The following is a 20,683-nucleotide window of genomic DNA, read 5'->3' as shown; positions in this document are numbered from 1 at the left end:
AATCACTCCAGCTCGTCCCAGAAAAACTCCTGTATCACAATTTTGCTTTTCATCATATATCGATATTATTATATAATAATATCATATAAATCGAACATAATTTCTATCGGTATTTCCACGTTTTTCGCGCTCATAAACTTCGCAAAAGCAGCCGCAATTTCTACTTTGCACGCCCTCTCCAGCTCGTCGAAAACACCAAATTAAAGCTCAAAATCGATATTCCCGAACTCCAGCAGACACGCTCCCTGCACGACCGCCTGCGCCTCGTTTTCAGCCAGAATCAGCTGATTGTGCAAAAAATGCAATTTATACCTTATTATATTCTAATATACAAATAAATATCCCGGATTCGATTTCTACCGCAAATTGTGCATCAAAATCCGCCGATTTAGGTAATTCGAGAGGCAGTTTGCGACGGTGTGCGACCGGGCAGCGAATCTTGAGGTCAGCAGCGCCGGCAGCAGCAGGAAAGGGACTAGCGAAAGTGCCGGAATTTTTAGCTGCAGGAGTGCGGCATTTACGACGAGCGACGCGGGGAAGAGGAGGCCGCAGAGAGGCTTTGCGCAGGGAGGCTTGAACGGCCGTTTTGCGACCGTGCTGTTCACGAACTCGACGCCGTACACGAGCGGGTACTGCGCACGCGGGGCGCTGCAGAGCGCCAGAACGCGCTGGCGGTTGAAAATTGCGATTTCAGCCCAGGCTGTGCAGAGCGCCAGCGCGAGAGAAAGGGCGATTTGGAGCCCAGAAATGGCCGTTTGGAAGGCTGCGGGGACCGCGAAAACGGTTATTTGGAGCGCCACAGAGACAGTAAAAAACGCTATTTGGACGAAAATTGGAATTTTTCGATAGGAGCGGAAATTCAAAATTAAAATGACAATTGCGGTGTAGACGGCTTACGCGGCTGCATAAACGTATTGCTAGAAGGAGTTGTCGTAAAGGAGGGTCGCGAAATTGGCGTTTCCGTAAATCGAGGAGATAAAGAGCAAAATAGCAAAAATTGTTGAAAGAGTGAGAATTATGAACTGCTGGGTGAAAAATGAATTGTATATAGGGTAAAAACCAGTTAGGGGTGCCATCAGCAGAAAAATAAGGATAGATACAATCATGCTAATTATTTGATTTTGATGCATATTTGGATTTAAATAATAGACTAATAACAACATATAATAATGGTAAAATTTTAACTGTGGTAAGGGTTTCTTAGTAAGTTAAGTTCATGAAACAGGATTTAAAGGAAAATTAAATGCAAAGCAGTAATACTTAATAATTGGTACACTAATGTAGAAATATTCTAGGTATGTTTCTTGAGTTAAATAATTTTAAATAGCTTCAAAATTATATCATTTAAAACTACAGTAAATTAATTATTTGACTAACAGACTGGATTAGCATAAAATGTCTGCTAGAGTCTGTGAAAGTAAGACTTAAATAGGTTCAGTTGCTAATTGACCTGTTTAATCGATTATTCTTATTATTTATTGTAAAATACCTACCATGCATGATTTTATTTTACAATATACTTAACTATATTAGGTATAATAAATAAGATAAAACTATATAAATACGTGAATGCATGATAATCACTTTTGGTGCTTATATATTAAACATAAATTTAAGTAATTTAATGACTTATATTACTTTTAGAAGAAAAAATCTAATATAAAAATTTTGAAAAATAAATAGTTATCATTTTTGATATTTTAGTTTATTGTGGAACTAAATTTAAAGCTGTAAAGTACCTACTGGAATCCTTAGTATAGTACTAAGAAAAGTATGATTTGAAATTAATTATGCTAAATGATTTTATTCAAATATACTATCAAATAAGCAACACAGAATAAACGATCGATATATTAATTAAAAAAGAAAAAGAACAAATTATGAGTCGCATTATTACCGATTATGGATTTTTTAAAAATATAGACAGGAGGCAATCTAATAGTATATAATTTAGGATATAAAATAGAGATAACAACTAATGAATTTCCTAACATAGTGAACAATTGAATGGTTTCTATGAGTACCAGCAATTAATATACGAAGACATAATCAACAAAAATATATAGATGTCTATAATATAATATCCCTTCCACTTTTTATTAAAAATGCAACCATAATCAGTCAAATCTCAAATAACTTATCTTCCACGTCGTTCTGCTCCAGCTAAGCTATTCGACCCCGCAAAAGCATATGATGAAGTGGCTCAAATTGTCACTAAAAAGTTGCGCGGAAAATCATACGAATCCGAAGAAGCCTCGAAGCTCACGAAGGAGCTTGCAGATGAAGTCCGTGCTAAGGTCAGAATTGTTTCTGCAAATCGTTACAAGATCTGCGTATAAGTATCTATTTTCAGCTAAAAGGGTTAGGGTATATATCTAAAAGGCAGAAACTTCTGGGACTAAGAGACAGATTTTGAAGTTAGTTACATTTATTAAGGAGAAGAAATCGTTAGCACCGTAAATGTTTACGGGATTTACTTCTATTGAGTGATAAATGACTTCAGATTTAGGCGAAAATCATATCGTCTTTGCAGGTTTTTCCGCTGTTAGCAGTTCTGAACTTTTCGATATCAAAGCCATCGAGATCCTCCTCGTCGAGTGGTGTCTATTAAGTCTATTTTTTAGTTGTTGGGAGGTGGGGTTTGATTTTATCGAAGTAAGAGAGTGTTGGGTCATCTTAGATGACGTGAGGAGATTCGGGGGCCTAAGGAGACTTAGGAGATCTTGATGATTGTTATGCCTTGAGAGTAGCTTATTTTTATTATGAGTCAAAAATATGCTATTCTTCATGCTTTGGTATAGAGTCCCTTTCTTGCTTGTTAATTTATTTTTTCAGAGGTTACTTTACTTGTGTCTCTATTTATAAAGTATTCGGATTTTATAAAATTGAATTGGATTTAGGCTCTACTACCTTAGGCTCTGGCATTGATTTAATCTGAGCCTTGCTCGGAACGCTTGAGGATCCACCGCCCATTTTATGAAAATAATTACAATACATAATATATAAACATTATTTCTAAATATAATTATACTACGGTTTTTTAGTTAAAAATTATTTATAATATTATATAAAATTATTTTGTAAGTAAATCTAGTAAAGTACAATACATATGAATATGATATATTAATTTAAAATTGGTGATAGCAAATGCCCTATTACTATAACCAGGGGAAATTTGTCCCAATTACGCCAATTCGATATGAACTTGCTAACGATGCTGCAAAATATGTTGATCCCACATTTTAGAATTCGCATACATCTAATTTGTAAAAGATTGAGTCACATTTTTAAGATAAAAACTGGGAGGCGCGATCAGCATTTTTACCGTTTTTGGTTAAGAAAACTCTAAAATTAGATCATTAAAAAGTTATTATAGAAGATGATTTAGCATCAAGGAAGTCTTTAGATTAAAAAGCTACGTTTAAGGGGTGGAAGAAAGAGCGCATCAATATTGCTAGAAGGTAGTAGATAGAGATGATTGGTGATGACTTAACATTATCAAAGCCAGATAGGGCTCTAGTAAACTCAAGAAATGGTGATTTTGCATATATGCAAAAAAGCTTCTTTCCAACACTTCCTGTATAGTAAAGAAGACGCAGACCGCATCAAGTCAACTTAAATACTTATTTTTTTAGCTAGACCGAAAAATTGTGAATACTTTGCAGTTTTAAATACATAATATATAAATATGTATATAAGTAAATAACTTACTTCCGCTTTAAATTTTATCAAAATGGAATAGTCTAGAAATGACTAGCGTTAGCAAATGATGTCTGATTTAAAATCTGCCACTAAAAACCATCTGTAAAAAACAGGAGATTATGCTAGAATGAAAGCATTTATTGCTGCCACTCTTTACTAGTAGTTACTTTCTTAAGATTCTCCAGTTGATAACGATTTTTCACGAACAAAGCTGTCATAATCAGATAGAAATGACCTCGAATTTGTTATGAAGTTTTTAACTGAACACAATCTCACACATACACTCAAGGTTTTGAAATTAGAGGCAGATATTACAGGCTAGTGCGCATCAGCCACTGAGTTTTCAGCAAATAATGCATCAGAAAGCATGTCATTAAGCCCAAATAGATACGGTGAAGTTAAAAATACTCGTCCATAAGAAATACCAGTTGCTCCTAGAAAAGTAGTTGAATTTGATTCTAATTTTGATGATATTTAAGTTGATTTTTAACCTAAATAGTAAAAAGCTTAGATAAAGGAAGAAGATAAGTAAGAATTTGAGGAACTTGATAAAGAATTCAACTAAAATAATGAATTAGATGATTTTTAAGACTTAAATGAAGATTAGGTCATCCCAAAGAAGGAAAATGACGATTTTGAGAATTTTGATGATCTTGATGACCTCGACATGGGGTTCGAGGAGAAGCCCAAGAAAGCAGAACCCAAGAAGGCTGCCATGGACGAGTTCGACGACCTTGATGACCTCGACATGGGGTTCGAGGAGAAGCCCAAGAAAGCAGAACCCAAGAAGGCTGCCATGGACGAGTTCGACGACCTTGATGACCTCGACATGGGGTTCGAGGAGAAGCCCAAGAAAGCAGAACCCAAGAAGGCTGCCATGGACGAGTTCGACGACCTTGATGACCTCGACATGGGGTTCGAGGAGAAGCCCAAGAAAGCAGAACCCAAGAAGGCTGCCATGGACGAGTTCGACGACCTTGATGACCTCGACATGGGGTTCGAGGAGAAGCCCAAGAAAGCAGAACCCAAGAAGGCTGCCATGGACGAGTTCGACGACCTTGATGACCTCGACATGGGGTTCGAGGAGAAGCCCAAGAAAGCAGAACCCAAGAAGGCTGCCATGGACGAGTTCGACGACCTTGACAACTTTGATGATTTAGAAGCAGATTTTACTTCATAGCCTAAAAAAGCTATCAATGAATTTGATGATCTCGATATGGATTTAGATAATTTTGACGACTTAGATGCAGAGCCTAAAAAAGAGTATGGACAAAAACAGCCAAAAGGTGAATTCGACTTTGATGATCTGGACGATTTCTGATACTGAGTATTTTCATTTTATATATCTTTTGCTTATATTAATTCCTATCGTATAATATTATTATTATTAATTTATGATTAAACTAAATAGTAATATATAGCTCCTATAGTAATCATATATTGTAGTTCAAGTTATATTATTATGTTATTATTATGCAATATTCCCTACCACTCCTTAAATCATGGAATCTCTATCACCTCTAAATAGTATAAAAATCCAAAATCAAGTGGCAAAACCAGAATATGATCAAAGTCGTGTTGTAACCTACGAAGTTACTTTTAGAAACGTTCTAGGGATCAAAATGCCTAAAATCCTGACAGTTTCTTTCTAAGAACTCAAAATTTAGCTATCGGACCCTGAAAATGCTAAGTTAGTTGCTGAAATACCAGCCTCAAACCTAAAGATTGCCATCCCTTCAGAAAATATAGCATCACAGGTCACAATTTTATGCCGATAGGGAGGAAGGGAGGCTTACAAAGTTTGGGTACAAAATGGGGACGATTTAAGGGTTAAAAACATAATTAGGGATATTAATGAGGTTGTTTAGTTGTATTAGGACAGATTGGTGGAGTGACATCACTTTTTTTAATCGGATATATTCTGAAAAGTTCTTAGATTTAGAGTGGTATATGAAGTGGTAAAATTTACAGTTGACATAGTCTCCATCCTAATCATTAACCAGTTTTTACTAACTATACAACTAATTTGCAGACATTATTGTAAATCTGGCTATATCAAATAATAGTGTCATTCATCAAGAGGCAAACTATAAAATACACTACTTAGATGAAAAATCAATGAATAATTATACTATAAAAATTAATTGAAAGTAAATATCAGAAATTAAAATCACTGAAAATCTCCTAAACCGTCGAAAAAATTTGCAAAACCTTCTCCACTTTGCTGACCGCTCTATTTTTATTGCTGTAAATTTGCGCGAACAGCATCTACCCAATGTAGCATAAATTACTCGGCAAACTAAATATTCTCAGAAAATATTATACGCACCTGCAGCGACTTAGTAATTAGAAGATGGAGTCGTACTGTTTAATTTTGTTAAAATGGGAGGGGTTATTCTGCATCAAACTTAACTGTTGCTGTCCCATCATAAAGCTAAAGCTCAGAGGCAGAAATTGAGGTAATAAATCCCATAACTGTATAGCGAGGAGCAGAATCTGATGTTAAAGATTATGGTGCATAGTCTTTGGAAAGAATCGCATTTAGAGTGTTAAGTGAAATTGGATGTGTTGAACGTTGCATTTGCTAAGTAGAGTGAAAATTTATTATAAAGAGAGTAATATAATAAGTATGTAAGCAATTATTTGGATGTTCGAATATCGAAAAATTCATCAAAGACAATATCCAAAACATACTAAATTGTAAATTGATGATGAGATAACAGTAGCTTTAACAGATAAACGATATCCATATTATAAAATCTTATAGTTGTTGCAAAATTAATTTCCACAAAATATTGATAATTTCAAAGAATATTTGAATATTTTAGAGTAGAAACTTCTAATATGTTTCATTTAAACTTTATCACAACATTCATCACCTTTACTCCAAAGTATGGTTAGTTTTATAATGACAAAAATACCTAATGATGATGAAGGTCTTCAGGTCATAGGAAATTTATCTTAAGAAATAAATTCTGAGTAGATAAATAGCTTTTTCAATAATTTTATCCCATAAAATATTCATTTACTATATTGGGTATTATCATTGATGGCGGCTAAATTCCCATACGAATCAAATTAACTTCATCTTAAATATATCAATTTTATTCCACAAAACTAGATTATTGATTATAGATTTAAATATTCGTCTTTGCAGTATTTTAGAACATCATTATAGCGAATTTGGCAAAATGGAATTGATATTGAGGAAAGATTATTTAAATTATGTATTTATGGGCCTTGGAAAGAAGAATTTTGGATGGATTTATCAGCTATAAATTTCATTTTAGATATTAGTAAAATTGATATGAAAATATAAACAAAAATTTTGTAACATTATCTCGGTATTATCTAATAAATAACAAAACCATTAATCTAGTAGTTTATAGACATGAATTTGAGTACTATTTTAGATAAAAGATTGTTTCCGGAAGGTTTTTAGATTTTTTTATACTGTTAGGAATAATTAGGATTTATTGAGGCTAATAATTTGATATCTGAATTATATGTCGAATTTGGGGTAGAAGAATTAAAATTAGCTGCATTATATGTATAAAATATGTTAGTATAGTGATATGAAACTCAAATATCACGGAGAGCGCTCAACCTATATTAGGTTCTGTCTTAGAATCCTGCGATACTTTAGAAAGTAGTATAGCAAAGAAAAAGTAATTATAATAAAGATAATAACTAGAATAACAGTTTCTACATGTTATTTCAAATCATCATTGCCAAACATAAATCTTCGTTAGTAAAGTAAAGAGTTATTATAATATCCGTAATATTATTATTAACAAAAATGAGTTATTTTGCTGAACAAATACAAATTTTAGTTCCAGGAAAAAAGAAGGGTAGTTACTTAATTACACCAGATGTATATAAAGGATCAGCTTAGTTATTAGACCAGGTAAAATGTGGTTAGATCCATATTTTTTTAACTCATACATCTGCTTCAATATCAATAAATGAAAATGCGGATCCAACAGTTAGAACGGATTTACATAAAGTAATGGACAGAATAGCACCTAAGAGCTTACAGTACGATCATTGCTATGAAGGTTCTGATGATATGCCAAGTCATTGTTTATCTGTAATTTGTGGAGTAGATCTTACTATTCCAGTTAGAGAGGGTAAAATGGTATTAGGTACTTGGTAGGGGATTTATCTCAATGAGCACAGAAATTTTGGTGGAGACAGGAAGTTAATTCTGACTGTTTCTGGGTTGAGTTCCTCCAAGTGATAATAAATATTATTATAGAATTTAATTATAGAATTTACATAAATTTATACCTTTCCACAAAATGTTCACATTTGATCCACATTTTAACCTAGACACTATCTTAACTAATGAAGCAACTGCTTCCCTAAAACAGTTTGGTTTGCATCATTCTATGAAAATGTCTCGCTACGCATTCTCTAAGGCTTTTGTGCCAACTGAAGTATAAGCATTTTTTGATGAATTTTTCACATCTCCAGAGCTTCAATCGACATTTGCAATTCCAGATATGTCTGGAAATTAAAATATTAGAATTCCTAAAGATGTATCTCCTGGTTATACAGAACTTTCGATCTCGTCCAAAAAATTTGACGATCTTATGCCTGCCGTTTCTGCAAAATATGTTTAAGGAGAAACTTTTAAAGGTATGGCACCTGAAACACTGTAAAAATTTGATATGGAATTAAATTTTTTATTAGATAAAGATTTGTTCTCTTTTGATGATGAGTAAGATGTAATTTTTGATGCGGCATGGAGAAGCGAAATTTTAAACATAGTTTTTTCTTTATTAAGAAGCGGTGGAAGTTTAAATTAATAAAGTGATAAAGTTAAGGAATATGTTGATTTAGCAGTTATGATCTACAAAGGAGTAATAAAACCAGTTAGACTTGAAGCCGAAGAAAATCTAACTCTTAAACACCTATTAGCATATAAAATTAATAGTCTAGGTTAAAAATTTGATTTATTTCCAGGAAATGATGATGGGGAACTTCATCCTAGTAATATATGTTTTTGTGTGGTTGATACTCTAAGAAGATACATTTATTTAGTTTATAATAATATTTACTAGTGATATGATTAATTAAATAGTATTCAATCATAGTTATAAGCATATTCACCTATTTTTGCTTCGGCACTTATACTATCTTTATCTGTAAGCAATAATAAATCTTCATTGTCTTTTTTAATTGTTTTATCTTTTAACTCAATAATAACTTTAATAACAAAGAGAATAGAAAACACAATAAACATTAATGGTAAAACCGTTACTGCAACTATAAATATTATACTTGATGTATTAACTGGTATACATTTATTATTTCTTTTTACATTACCAAAACTACATTCTTAACATTTATCATCTAAAAGTTTATATTCATTTTAACAAGTGGTGCATTTATTTCTTTCGAAATAGCATTCTTTACAGTTTTCCACTGCACAAATCTTTTTCATTTTAGATTATATGAATAAAATATTATATTTGTTACTTAATATAATTTTAAGTGTAAATAAGAAATTGTATAATTTCTATGATAGATTTAATTTTGATTATTTAGTAGTTTACATAAATTTTTCTAACCATAATCATATCTTTAAATTAAGAATAAGAAAATACTCTAATACTGCGGTAATATATTGTACAAACTATATGATAGTATATTAGCATCTAATAGTTTATATGTAAAAGACTATAGTAATAAAAACTAAAAATAAACATTATTTTGATTCCTTTTTGATTAGCTAGTGATTTAGCTATTTAATATATCTAAGTATTATCTTCTATATAATAAAAATTTACGGATAAAATATTAAAACTTTATATACTCAGTAGTAGACTATGTAATATTGTTCATTATCTTATATATAAATTTAAAGATACTTGATATTCTTTTATTATCTACTGAATATTGTCAAGTTTACTAAATAATAAATTGATCTCAATTAATATATTTGAAGAAATAACAAAACGACCCACTGAAATTAAGTATTGAGCTAATTATGATTTGCTTTAAATTTTCTAGATAATATTATTTAAAAATATTATATTTCAATGTGGATTAGCATGAATACCTCAATTATATTGCATGATATCAATGTTTTTCTTTATTAAAATTATAATAATGGTTTTCAACAATTGTTCAGCATTATAAATTATGCTATATTACTAGATTATTATATATTAAATTGATTTATTAAATAGAATTTATGGAATGCAATCGTTGTGAGATAATAGTAAATAGTCCATCAACAACAGAAATATCAGCCCCACTAGGTATTTCATCACCTATATCTTAATAAAATATATTTGAAGAAGTTATTGAAACTCATGTATCAGAATAAGAAAATCTTATTTTATAAGATTAGCTGGATGGAAATATTACAAAATTAAAAAATATCTAACAAACACCAAAACCAAAAGGGATATTCAAATTTTGCATTAAGTGATTCATATTTAATGTATTATTTCGAATTATGCTAAATTATAGTAAAATATTTATTAATTTATCATTGATGTATCCATCAACCTTGTGTAGTACAAGCGCGGTGACTACGTTGACATCCTCGTCAACGGTGCTATCCACAAAGGCATGCCTCATCGTTACTACCATGGTAAGACCGGTAAGGTCTTCAATGTGAATCCCCATTCTATCGGTGTTGAGTTCAACAAGAAGGTAGGCCCCAGATTCGTCAAAAAGTATATTCACGTCCGTGTTGAGCACATCCGCCCCTCTGCTTCCAACGCTGCACATATCGGCCGTGTTAAAGTTAATGATGAGCAGACCAAGCTCTATAAGGCTGGTAAGTCTGAATGGAAGTGCCTCAAGCGCATACCTGAATAGCCTCTTGCTGCCCAGATTCTCATTAAGCCAACCGTTGTTGATATCGCCCCCGTTCCTTACAAGGGAATTATCGTCTGATTAAATTTTGGTGCTTTGTTATCTATATACACTGTATTTTGTGTTCATAGCGAACAATAAATGTTATTTACAAAATCGAATATTTTGCATTATATATTGCAAATATATTTTATCTCACACAAATGGCAGACGAAGACGGCTACTCCAATTACTCTGCTTCTACGGCCTCCACATCAAACCAGCGTACACTCAATCCCACCTACTTTGAGATTATCGAATTGCCCCCAAAGTAGATCACCAATCTGTATTTTGCAAGACTGTTTCCAGCATACTTCCTGCTAACGTTCACTCTTACTTTCGAAATCAGCATATGTGCTGGTTATGGGGGTATTAATACAATATACGGTATGGCGATTCTTTAACCGGCTATTTTGTTCTTCAACTATTCTTTCCACTCGTCCACAGCCAGGGCTGGTATGCCACTGGTTGCAAAGGCCCTCGCCGCTGATTAATACTCTGTATCAGTCCATACTATGATGAGTTTGTATCTTATTTTCATGTTTGGGGTAATACTATGCGTGGGCCTTTACTTTGGATTCATGAATCAAATGGTGACACAATTTGAGACTATGTATTATGTTATGGCACTTTTATTAGGTAGTATATTTTCCGCTTTCTAGGTTACTATGTCGGCTTTCTTTATGGTGGAGAATCGCGGTGGTATTATGTTCTGCCGGGACTTTATCGGTCTGTGTCTTCGAACCACCGTTTTGATAGTAGTCTATAACATAGAGAACAACCTCAACCATGATTAAAAGCCGAGTCTTCTTAGCCCTGGCATTGCTCAGCTGATTAGTTACATTGTGCTATGTATTATTTCGTTTGTTGCTGCTACTTAGTTCGACACATTTGACCTTCAGTTTTCTGGGATTCTAAAGTTCTCACTCAAAAAGATCAACCCGATCCGGCCTCGCGTTATCATTAAATTATTCTTAAACTTCCTCCCTGCTCTTGGATGTAATGCTACAGATTTTGTAGCGCTACTCCTAGCTAATTATTTCATAATTTTTTCTATCGATACTGAGTAGGAAAAGATTATTCGGATTATCTAAAACAGCATATTCTGTACATTTGCCTTTATTTGCATAAAACTGAACACTATTATATCTGAAACTTATATCGCTTTAGCGTCAACAAATTTCGGCGTTAAGAAAATATCCAGAGTATATGCTATTTTCAAGCATGCTGCAGTTATGGGTGCCACTATATCTCTTTTTATGTCGGTTATTGTCGTGGTTTTAGGAAGATTTCTCATATAAGTTTTCTTTAGAAAACTTGATGATTTCATGTATATCGAAGATTTAATTACAAGATGTCAAGATGCTATGATGTATGCTGGAATCTATGGGTTTTAACGTATTATCTCTGGACTAGGAATCAGTGCTATTGTCGTTGAGGGCCTGGTCAAGCAGCAACTAGTAATTGTACTACCGCGGCTATGCACAATCATTGGAGGTGTAGTATCTTGCCACTATCTACTAGGGTCGATGGCTAATTATCCGATGATAATATGCATAGGAGAGATATCAGGAGTTGCTGCAGGGATTCCAACAGTGGTATGGTTCTGGATAAAATATAAACAAGTAGCTTCCACGGATGCTAAAGTAATCAAGGAAGAGGAGCAACTAACAAATAATGAAATGGTGCAGAATATCAGAATCACGATAGCTGAAAGCATCAATGCAGAGGAAGAGGACGAGGAGATGCTGAAAGCAAAACAAGGCACAATTACTGGCGTCGCTAATAAGCAGCTGCTTTTACGGGAGAGTTTGGGGTTCCGTAGTCTCGCAAGCACAGTAGACCGTCAGAGTGCTGTGCTCGAGGAGTGAACGCGGATGTAGTAATACGATATGCAGTTAACACTAAGTGTATGAACATATTACTTCCAATATAAGATCTTTCTGGTAGAAGTATTTAAATCGAATATATTCGCTTAACTACTAATTTCCTTTCTTTTACTACATGAACATTATTCAAAAAGAATTATTGTATAGATTTTTGCATAAAAATTTTCAAAAGCTATCACCAATTAGATTTGATACTTTAATCTAATTAGATTTATAGTATCTTATAGAATAATTAGACAATCCGGAATTAAAAGTTATTAATTTACCTGACAATATTGAATAATAGTCTTGTTAAATAGAAATAGTTAAAGATTTGTCTTAAATTGATTATGATGAAAGTATTATTGCACAGTTGGCTGGAGATTATTGTTTAAAATAATTAGAATTGTTACCGAATTTTATAAAACTATTATCTACATTTCGTGTCTAATATTAAATTCCCAATTCAATATACCAAGAAGGTAAGTAAATATTTTAAGATAATAGACTCAATGAAATATCAAATATATTGCCATTATCTGTTTTCACAAGGTATAAATATTGTTATTTAGTTAATTTTTGTTTAAACTGCAGTAAACAAGACAATGAATAACTAAATCAATTACTAAAGTTTAATGAAAAATATCTTAATTATTCATAAGATGACGAAGAATTCAAGCTATCTGTCTCAAAATCAGAACATATTATATCAGAGTTATCCCTATAACTAATATTACCTGAATATTTTGAACTACTTGTTGCGAAATACTTCCTTAGGCCATTTATAGAAAAAAGTTAATCACTTTAAATAGATCAAATTATGGCAAAATTATTCTTTGTACATTTAAAATAGAATCATATTTTTAGTTCATCACTAATTTTAAATATAGAAGATATAGTAAAAAACGAATAACTGTAAATTTTATCTTTCTAGTTGTAATAATAATTATATTTTAGATAAGATATGATATAGTTATTAAAAAGCTAGCTTAATCTAGTTTCTTAGAACTATGTATAGCAATTTTGCCTAGATTTTAAAAATTTTCATCCATTTTTGGAAATTTTAAGATTTTTTCATACCTAGATATAAAATAAGAAAAATTTTGATGTCCGATTAGAAAAACTTATTGTATCGTCAGTTATTAAATAATTTTAACTAATCTCTTAAGAATTTAATCATAATTCATCTAAATAAGGCGCAGTTTTAGTGTTTAAAGAGTTTCTGAAGAAGTTTTATTTAGAAATTCAACCATAAATTGATATATTTTTACCAGTTATAAATAATTTCCATAGTTAATCTAGATTATGTGGTGTGTTTAATATTAATTCATAGTTTAATTTGTCAGATGTAAATTTTGTAGGGACAACATCCGAAACATAGCCATAAGGTCAGCAGATTATATCCTGTTATACAGCTTTTTCAGGATCGATTATTAAATTATTATACGATTCGTTAATATTGATTAAGTAAAATTGGTTTATTGAAAATGGTATACTTTTTAGAGTAAATATTCAAAGCTTGTAAGAAATATTATAATTAATTTAGTAAATTTTTATTAAATTTTCATCAAAGGTATAAGATTATTTTGATAAGGCAATTTTATTATAATTAACATATCCTTTAATTTCTACTATAATTTAAGCTGAATTTGATCACATACAACATATTATCAGCACAAATAAAGAAGATGAATTCATTATTTAAGATTAAAAAAAAGAAGTTGTTATCTCATCTTTTGTTGCTGATTCTATTACTTTAATAAGTACTGTATTTTCTGAAATTATTGGGAAATTTAATATTAATATTGATTCATATTAATTATTATTTTCAGGTTTACTTAGTTAAATAAAGCAAATATTTGTTATCTTCAATAAATAACATTAATTGGTAGATCTCGAAGAATCAGATTTTAATGATGGAAAATCTATTTAGAAAAAATGGAAGGGGAAAATTCTCTTTGATCCGTCAAAAATATAAAATCCAGGGCTGGCGGCTATCTATAATTAAAATATAGAAGAGTATAATTCGATTGTGAAAGAAAAGACTAATTAATTTTAAAGAAGTCAGTCAGCAAATCAAAATTTAAGAACTGTTATCATGAGAATGAATTCCTTAGTTAAGTTATAATCTGAAATAGAGCTATTATTTGCATCTGTTGGTAATGATGTTAATGATGGCTACACGTTGCTTTTAAGAAATGGTTTGTAAAATTAAGCTTTAGATTAGTTTACTGATTTTAAATAAAGAATATAAGAATAATTATAAAATTCAAAAAAAATATTATCGTCGGATTATTCTTAGTATTTTATGCAAGAAATAATATTTATTTGGTAGTAAGTTTATTGCCCAGTAGCATCAACAAAGTAGCTTGTAGATATTGTTAACTTGTTAACTAACTAATTTGAAATTATACATAAATCCTCTATAATATAAGTCAATATTTTCTTAATTTAATAAATGTTAATTTAATTTTAGCGATATTATTACCAATTATTAACAGATTCTGGTCTAAGGGCAAGAAGTATAGGAAAGGAAGACTATGATATACTATCTACAGACTTTATGTATGCACTTACATAATTTGGAAAGTATACCGATGATGATTTTCTAAATGATACCTTTAAATAGATTGTTGATATACTTTCCTTACATAATTTGCATACGAAAGATCTGAAAATTAAAGCAGATGGCGGAGATATGCTTAGTTTTAAAGTTATTTGCTTCAGAAGATATTGTGATGATGATGTTAGAAAATGGCTTATAGAACGAAAAAAAAGTAATAAATAATGATATTTTTCGATTTTAATTTATATACTATAATAAAATTAGTAGTTAAGCGAATATATTCGATTTAAATACTTCTACCAGAAAGATCTTATATTGGAAGTAATATGTTCATACACTTAGTGTTAACTGCATATCGTATTACTACATCCGCGTTCACTCCTCGAGCACAGCACTCTGACGGTCTACTGTGCTTGCGAGACTACGGAACCCCAAACTCTCCCGTAAAAGCAGCTGCTTATTAGCGACGCCAGTAATTGTGCCTTGTTTTGCTTTCAGCATCTCCTCGTCCTCTTCCTCTGCATTGATGCTTTCAGCTATCGTGATTCTGATATTCTGCACCATTTCATTATTTGTTAGTTGCTCCTCTTCCTTGATTACTTTAGCATCCGTGGAAGCTACTTGTTTATATTTTATCCAGAACCATACCACTGTTGGAATCCCTGCAGCAACTCCTGATATCTCTCCTATGCATATTATCATCGGATAATTAGCCATCGACCCTAGTAGATAGTGGCAAGATACTACACCTCCAATGATTGTGCATAGCCGCGGTAGTACAATTACTAGTTGCTGCTTGACCAGGCCCTCAACGACAATAGCACTGATTCCTAGTCCAGAGATAATACGTTAAAACCCATAGATTCCAGCATACATCATAGCATCTTGACATCTTGTAATTAAATCTTCGATATACATGAAATCATCAAGTTTTCTAAAGAAAACTTATATGAGAAATCTTCCTAAAACCACGACAATAACCGACATAAAAAGAGATATAGTGGCACCCATAACTGCAGCATGCTTGAAAATAGCATATACTCTGGATATTTTCTTAACGCCGAAATTTGTTGACGCTAAAGCGATATAAGTTTCAGATATAATAGTGTTCAGTTTTATGCAAATAAAGGCAAATGTACAGAATATGCTGTTTTAGATAATCCGAATAATCTTTTCCTACTCAGTATCGATAGAAAAAATTATGAAATAATTAGCTAGGAGTAGCGCTACAAAATCTGTAGCATTACATCCAAGAGCAGGGAGGAAGTTTAAGAATAATTTAATGATAACGCGAGGCCGGATCGGGTTGATCTTTTTGAGTGAGAACTTTAGAATCCCAGAAAACTGAAGGTCAAATGTGTCGAACTAAGTAGCAGCAACAAACGAAATAATACATAGCACAATGTAACTAATCAGCTGAGCAATGCCAGGGCTAAGAAGACTCGGCTTTTAATCATGGTTGAGGTTGTTCTCTATGTTATAGACTACTATCAAAACGGTGGTTCGAAGACACAGACCGATAAAGTCCCGGCAGAACATAATACCACCGCGATTCTCCACCATAAAGAAAGCCGACATAGTAACCTAGAAAGCGGAAAATATACTACCTAATAAAAGTGCCATAACATAATACATAGTCTCAAATTGTGTCACCATTTGATTCATGAATCCAAAGTAAAGGCCCACGCATAGTATTACCCCAAACATGAAAATAAGATACAAACTCATCATAGTATGGACTGATACAGAGTATTAATCAGCGGCGAGGGCCTTTGCAACCAGTGGCATACCAGCCCTGGCTGTGGACGAGTGGAAAGAATAGTTGAAGAACAAAATAGCCGGTTAAAGAATCGCCATACCGTATATTGTATTAATACCCCCATAACCAGCACATATGCTGATTTCGAAAGTAAGAGTGAACGTTAGCAGGAAGTATGCTGGAAACAGTCTTGCAAAATACAGATTGGTGATCTACTTTGGGGGCAATTCGATAATCTCAAAGTAGGTGGGATTGAGTGTACGCTGGTTTGATGTGGAGGCCGTAGAAGCAGAGTAATTGGAGTAGCCGTCTTCGTCTGCCATTTGTGTGAGATAAAATATATTTGCAATATATAATGCAAAATATTCGATTTTGTAAATAACATTTATTGTTCGCTATGAACACAAAATACAGTGTATATAGATAACAAAGCACCAAAATTTAATCAGACGATAATTCCCTTGTAAGGAACGGGGGCGATATCAACAACGGTTGGCTTAATGAGAATCTGGGCAGCAAGAGGCTATTCAGGTATGCGCTTGAGGCACTTCCATTCAGACTTACCAGCCTTATAGAGCTTGGTCTGCTCATCATTAACTTTAACACGGCCGATATGTGCAGCGTTGGAAGCAGAGGGGCGGATGTGCTCAACACGGACGTGAATATACTTTTTGACGAATCTGGGGCCTACCTTCTTGTTGAACTCAACACCGATAGAATGGGGATTCACATTGAAGACCTTACCGGTCTTACCATGGTAGTAACGATGAGGCATGCCTTTGTGGATAGCACCGTTGACGAGGATGTCAACGTAGTCACCGCGCTTGTACTACACAAGGTTGATGGATGGAGCAGGTACGCCATGCTAACGGAAAGCACGAGCGAAAACCATTCTAGTTTTGCAGCGGAAACCCTTGGAATGAGTCATTCTCGCATGGAGTGGAAGACGAAAATTAAAATAATCTCTAATAAAGTTTTTAAATATATTTAATTATATATTACTTAATTTAATATGAAAACTATATTAATTATATACAATAATATGAGCAAATTTTTTAAACAACCTAAAAATGTAAAAGCCAACTTTGTCTTTCCCATTACTATCGGAAGTTGAAATTTTATCAATATTACGAGAGGCAGATTTTTAACTAACAAAACAAGATCTAGATAAACCAAATCCAGATAAAATAAAACAAATATATTCATTCTTTGTAGAATCCTGTGAATTGCGTCCTGTTGCAGAAATTTAACTTTTAAACTAAGACAAAATAAATAATGTATTCAGAATATCAACTTAAGATGTTCATTCTAACTCGCTACCTCTTCTAACGCTATATGTTCAACTTAGAGATTTGTTTAAAAATTGTTAAGTAAATGACTTTACTTTATCAGATCTTACAACCCCCAATAAAAAGAGGTTTACCTTATTTTTTTCAGCACTAACTAATTTTTTAAGATTCAAATCTATGCTTTGTGAAATTATTTCAGATTTAGTTTCAAAGTTTTAAGCTAATAAAGATAATTTGTCTATTTTTTACTTATCGCTAAAGGAAAAACAATAAGAATATTAAGAGATTGCTGGAAATCATAGCCAATTTAAATCTTAAATAACAGATTTCTCTAAATGTTTTTAGGAAAAGAAATATAACTTATAAAAACTGTTAAATGAACTAAAATCACACCTAACCTAGCTTTAATAATTAAAAAGCTAACAACAGTCAAAAGTTAGAGAATCTCATAATCTAGAAAATATAAACCAAAATTTACGATCCAGCATATAGCAATAACAGCAAAAAATTATTGCGCCAGATGCCCCTTTAAGAATTACCTAAGAACTAACGTAGATGATGAGCGAAATGGAACAAATTCAACCACGAAGAGATGAATTATAAAAAGCAATTTTGGAAGCTTAACAGCACATTCTCAAACAAAGTCAATTGATGCAAGACTTGGAAACTTTAGAAGAATTTACTGAAAAATCGCTATTCCAAAACAGTTAATTGGGCCAACTTCAAGAAATTTTAGGCGAAGCATAAAGTAATTTTGCTGCACTTTTAGAAGAAAAATCGGACGTGGAAAAATTTATTTTAGTTGTAAAGTAGCAAACCGCGGAGATTGGCTAAAAAGACAAGTAGTTTCTTGAAGTTTCCGCTAGAAATGACTTCAATGAGGTCTATGGGCAGCTGAAAAAAGAATAAATTTTTATTGACGACGAAGTATGCTAATCAAGTGACAAACTTGAAGAACTAAAAATTCAAGTTTAAGAGCTTCGGGATCAAATTGGTGGAGTCAAAAATAACTGTGTAACTTCGTAGAAAAAGTTGGTGGATTTAGCAAATGAACTACTAAAAGGCTACGTGGTACAAATGAGCGAAATGGGCAAAATTATGAATTAGTGAGAATGAAGTTAAATAATTTAGTAATTTAGATATTTTTGTAGTATTTAGTGTGAAATATCATAGTGAATAATTTTCTCTAAAAAGGTCTTTTAACTAAATCATATTGAGAACATAATATTATACTAAATCTAAAATTTTTATAAATAATATGTAGTGATAGTTAAAGCAAAAGAACTATAATATGTATTTTTAAACTAGAACTTTATAATAATATTAAGTGTTTAGCGAAATTAATATATTCCTGATAGCTTGAAATCAGAAAAACTAAGCAAAACAAGTTATTATTCGATTCACTTCACTAGCAAAAAATCGTACCCTTTCCAAATGTAGGACTACGAGAAGGGTGACGACCAGAATAGCCGGAAGTTCGAACTCGCTTTCAACATGGACAAGAAGTACCTTGACTCTCAGGCACTATTTAAAGACTACGATATTACCTCTTAACTGTACTAGCGCTCTATCCCTCAGTATAAGTTTACAGACGAGCGCACCGTCGAAGAACGAGTTTTTGATCAAGTTAAGGCATATGAGCATGGGGTATATAAATTTCTGGTCAAGAAGAATTGTGCACGGGACCGGCTTCAGCGTGAAGTCCTCGAACTTAAGACCTCATACAAACGGAAGTATGTACCCGTTGGTGAATTTGCCACTACTTCAACCTAGAGTATCCCTCAACTATTTCCACAGCTGACAAGAACTCCACTAAGTATACTCGCATCGAGGTAGCGCGCAATACGTTAGAGGCCGCCTGCCCTAGACTGATCACCAATACCCAACGTCCCACTTTGCACCTTTACGACTCCAGAAGTCTGCATCGGCACCTCCGCCATGCACATATACCTTAACATCGTTCAGCGCGCCCTTGCAGCAAAAGTCAATCCCGATCAGATCAATATATGCTACTTATATTATTTTACAGTATATCAGTATATTTTAAGTAAAGAATGCATATTATTAGAATATTGAAGGTTATGAATTATACGTTGATAGTGGAGTTAAGGCTTTCTTGCAAATAAAAATATTAAATAATAAAATGATATATTCTTACGTAGTGAATATTATATAATATATTTTTACCTGTTAATTAAATCCAGCTAACTGTTTAAAATCAGATCAGTTCATTTTACTACTCAGCATCAACCAATGGTTATCTTTCCTTATCTGCTTTTTTCTTCTAAATTAATCTGAAAGATATAATTATTCCTGCAATAATTATAATAACGGCAATAACACCTGCAGAAAGAATACCAATAAGCTGGTCGGCTTTTTCAATTTTAACACATAAATGACCTTGACTAAATCTATATCCTTCCGAACAGTCCTAACACTTGTTATCCATTAATAGATATTCAACTTGACATTAGGTGCAAACATTGAGATCCTCACAAGTTTAGCAATTTTCTATTTGACAAGACATAATATAAAGTGAGAAAATTCTTATAAGTATATGTATTATATAATAAGTGAGTATACAATTCTTTTTGCCAATTGTATTAATTTTTTGATTAACACTTAA

At 32.4% G+C, this 20,683-nt stretch overlaps 18 protein-coding genes and 1 pseudogene across 18 annotated transcripts; 12 read left to right on the top strand and 7 right to left on the bottom strand. All coding sequences in view use genetic code 6, as the record gives it.

Moving 5' to 3' along the window:
• Positions 1 to 2: 2 nt before the first annotated feature.
• SS50377_22578 (Transmembrane domain-containing protein) lies at positions 3 to 1,130 on the bottom strand (the record flags this gene model as incomplete). Its single annotated transcript, XM_067906466.1, has 1 exon — positions 3 to 1,130. The coding sequence occupies one exon, from the start codon at positions 1,128 to 1,130 to the stop codon at positions 3 to 5; it is 1,128 nt and encodes a 375-aa protein (XP_067765734.1).
• A 975-nt stretch (positions 1,131 to 2,105) lies between these two features.
• Positions 2,106 to 2,486, top strand: SS50377_22577 (Tctex-1 family protein; the record flags this gene model as incomplete). The annotated part of the gene is made up of 1 exon (XM_067906465.1): positions 2,106 to 2,486. One exon carries the CDS (start codon positions 2,106 to 2,108, stop codon positions 2,484 to 2,486), a length of 381 nt encoding a protein of 126 aa, XP_067765733.1.
• A 13-nt stretch (positions 2,487 to 2,499) lies between these two features.
• On the bottom strand, positions 2,500 to 2,973 carry SS50377_22576 (uncharacterized protein; the record flags this gene model as incomplete). Its single annotated transcript, XM_067906464.1, has 1 exon — positions 2,500 to 2,973. One exon carries the CDS (start codon positions 2,971 to 2,973, stop codon positions 2,500 to 2,502), a length of 474 nt encoding a protein of 157 aa, XP_067765732.1.
• A 174-nt stretch (positions 2,974 to 3,147) lies between these two features.
• Positions 3,148 to 3,654, top strand: SS50377_22575 (uncharacterized protein; the record flags this gene model as incomplete). Its single annotated transcript, XM_067906463.1, has 1 exon — positions 3,148 to 3,654. One exon carries the CDS (start codon positions 3,148 to 3,150, stop codon positions 3,652 to 3,654), a length of 507 nt encoding a protein of 168 aa, XP_067765731.1.
• Positions 3,655 to 3,733: 79 nt separating this feature from the next.
• Positions 3,734 to 5,023, top strand: SS50377_22574 (uncharacterized protein; the record flags this gene model as incomplete). Its single annotated transcript, XM_067906462.1, has 1 exon — positions 3,734 to 5,023. The coding sequence occupies one exon, from the start codon at positions 3,734 to 3,736 to the stop codon at positions 5,021 to 5,023; it is 1,290 nt and encodes a 429-aa protein (XP_067765730.1).
• A 181-nt stretch (positions 5,024 to 5,204) lies between these two features.
• SS50377_22573 (uncharacterized protein) lies at positions 5,205 to 5,597 on the top strand (the record flags this gene model as incomplete). Its single annotated transcript, XM_067906461.1, has 1 exon — positions 5,205 to 5,597. One exon carries the CDS (start codon positions 5,205 to 5,207, stop codon positions 5,595 to 5,597), a length of 393 nt encoding a protein of 130 aa, XP_067765729.1.
• A 275-nt stretch (positions 5,598 to 5,872) lies between these two features.
• Positions 5,873 to 6,283, bottom strand: SS50377_22572 (uncharacterized protein; the record flags this gene model as incomplete). Its single annotated transcript, XM_067906460.1, has 1 exon — positions 5,873 to 6,283. The coding sequence occupies one exon, from the start codon at positions 6,281 to 6,283 to the stop codon at positions 5,873 to 5,875; it is 411 nt and encodes a 136-aa protein (XP_067765728.1).
• Positions 6,284 to 7,501: 1,218 nt separating this feature from the next.
• Positions 7,502 to 7,942, top strand: SS50377_22571 (uncharacterized protein; the record flags this gene model as incomplete). The annotated part of the gene is made up of 1 exon (XM_067906459.1): positions 7,502 to 7,942. One exon carries the CDS (start codon positions 7,502 to 7,504, stop codon positions 7,940 to 7,942), a length of 441 nt encoding a protein of 146 aa, XP_067765727.1.
• Positions 7,943 to 8,003: 61 nt separating this feature from the next.
• On the top strand, positions 8,004 to 8,771 carry SS50377_22570 (uncharacterized protein; the record flags this gene model as incomplete). The annotated part of the gene is made up of 1 exon (XM_067906458.1): positions 8,004 to 8,771. The coding sequence occupies one exon, from the start codon at positions 8,004 to 8,006 to the stop codon at positions 8,769 to 8,771; it is 768 nt and encodes a 255-aa protein (XP_067765726.1).
• Positions 8,772 to 8,791: 20 nt separating this feature from the next.
• On the bottom strand, positions 8,792 to 9,151 carry SS50377_22569 (Cysteine-rich membrane protein 2; the record flags this gene model as incomplete). Its single annotated transcript, XM_067906457.1, has 1 exon — positions 8,792 to 9,151. The coding sequence occupies one exon, from the start codon at positions 9,149 to 9,151 to the stop codon at positions 8,792 to 8,794; it is 360 nt and encodes a 119-aa protein (XP_067765725.1).
• A 753-nt stretch (positions 9,152 to 9,904) lies between these two features.
• Positions 9,905 to 10,144, top strand: SS50377_22568 (uncharacterized protein; the record flags this gene model as incomplete). Its single annotated transcript, XM_067906456.1, has 1 exon — positions 9,905 to 10,144. One exon carries the CDS (start codon positions 9,905 to 9,907, stop codon positions 10,142 to 10,144), a length of 240 nt encoding a protein of 79 aa, XP_067765724.1.
• Positions 10,145 to 10,212: 68 nt separating this feature from the next.
• Positions 10,213 to 10,615, top strand: SS50377_22567 (Ribosomal protein L21; annotated as a pseudogene).
• A 124-nt stretch (positions 10,616 to 10,739) lies between these two features.
• On the top strand, positions 10,740 to 12,446 carry SS50377_22566 (DinF protein; the record flags this gene model as incomplete). The annotated part of the gene is made up of 1 exon (XM_067906455.1): positions 10,740 to 12,446. The coding sequence occupies one exon, from the start codon at positions 10,740 to 10,742 to the stop codon at positions 12,444 to 12,446; it is 1,707 nt and encodes a 568-aa protein (XP_067765723.1).
• Positions 12,447 to 12,579: 133 nt separating this feature from the next.
• SS50377_22565 (uncharacterized protein) lies at positions 12,580 to 15,234 on the top strand (the record flags this gene model as incomplete). The annotated part of the gene is made up of 1 exon (XM_067906454.1): positions 12,580 to 15,234. The coding sequence occupies one exon, from the start codon at positions 12,580 to 12,582 to the stop codon at positions 15,232 to 15,234; it is 2,655 nt and encodes an 884-aa protein (XP_067765722.1).
• A 150-nt stretch (positions 15,235 to 15,384) lies between these two features.
• On the bottom strand, positions 15,385 to 17,091 carry SS50377_22564 (DinF protein; the record flags this gene model as incomplete). The annotated part of the gene is made up of 1 exon (XM_067906453.1): positions 15,385 to 17,091. The coding sequence occupies one exon, from the start codon at positions 17,089 to 17,091 to the stop codon at positions 15,385 to 15,387; it is 1,707 nt and encodes a 568-aa protein (XP_067765721.1).
• Positions 17,092 to 17,213: 122 nt separating this feature from the next.
• Positions 17,214 to 17,696, bottom strand: SS50377_22563 (Ribosomal protein L21; the record flags this gene model as incomplete). Its single annotated transcript, XM_067906452.1, has 1 exon — positions 17,214 to 17,696. The coding sequence occupies one exon, from the start codon at positions 17,694 to 17,696 to the stop codon at positions 17,214 to 17,216; it is 483 nt and encodes a 160-aa protein (XP_067765720.1).
• A 142-nt stretch (positions 17,697 to 17,838) lies between these two features.
• SS50377_22562 (Kinetochore protein nuf2) lies at positions 17,839 to 19,167 on the top strand (the record flags this gene model as incomplete). The annotated part of the gene is made up of 1 exon (XM_067906451.1): positions 17,839 to 19,167. The coding sequence occupies one exon, from the start codon at positions 17,839 to 17,841 to the stop codon at positions 19,165 to 19,167; it is 1,329 nt and encodes a 442-aa protein (XP_067765719.1).
• A 324-nt stretch (positions 19,168 to 19,491) lies between these two features.
• Positions 19,492 to 19,929, top strand: SS50377_22561 (uncharacterized protein; the record flags this gene model as incomplete). Its single annotated transcript, XM_067906450.1, has 1 exon — positions 19,492 to 19,929. The coding sequence occupies one exon, from the start codon at positions 19,492 to 19,494 to the stop codon at positions 19,927 to 19,929; it is 438 nt and encodes a 145-aa protein (XP_067765718.1).
• Positions 19,930 to 20,275: 346 nt separating this feature from the next.
• On the bottom strand, positions 20,276 to 20,584 carry SS50377_22560 (Cysteine-rich membrane protein 2; the record flags this gene model as incomplete). Its single annotated transcript, XM_067906449.1, has 1 exon — positions 20,276 to 20,584. One exon carries the CDS (start codon positions 20,582 to 20,584, stop codon positions 20,276 to 20,278), a length of 309 nt encoding a protein of 102 aa, XP_067765717.1.
• Positions 20,585 to 20,683: the final 99 nt, after the last annotated feature.

This window comes from Spironucleus salmonicida, chromosome 3 (assembly GCF_000497125.1).
Source record: "Spironucleus salmonicida strain ATCC 50377 chromosome 3, whole genome shotgun sequence".
NCBI classification, from domain to species: domain Eukaryota; phylum Fornicata; order Diplomonadida; family Hexamitidae; genus Spironucleus; species Spironucleus salmonicida.
Note: the sequence above shows the minus strand (reverse complement) of the source record. Positions and strands in the feature narration are given on the sequence as shown.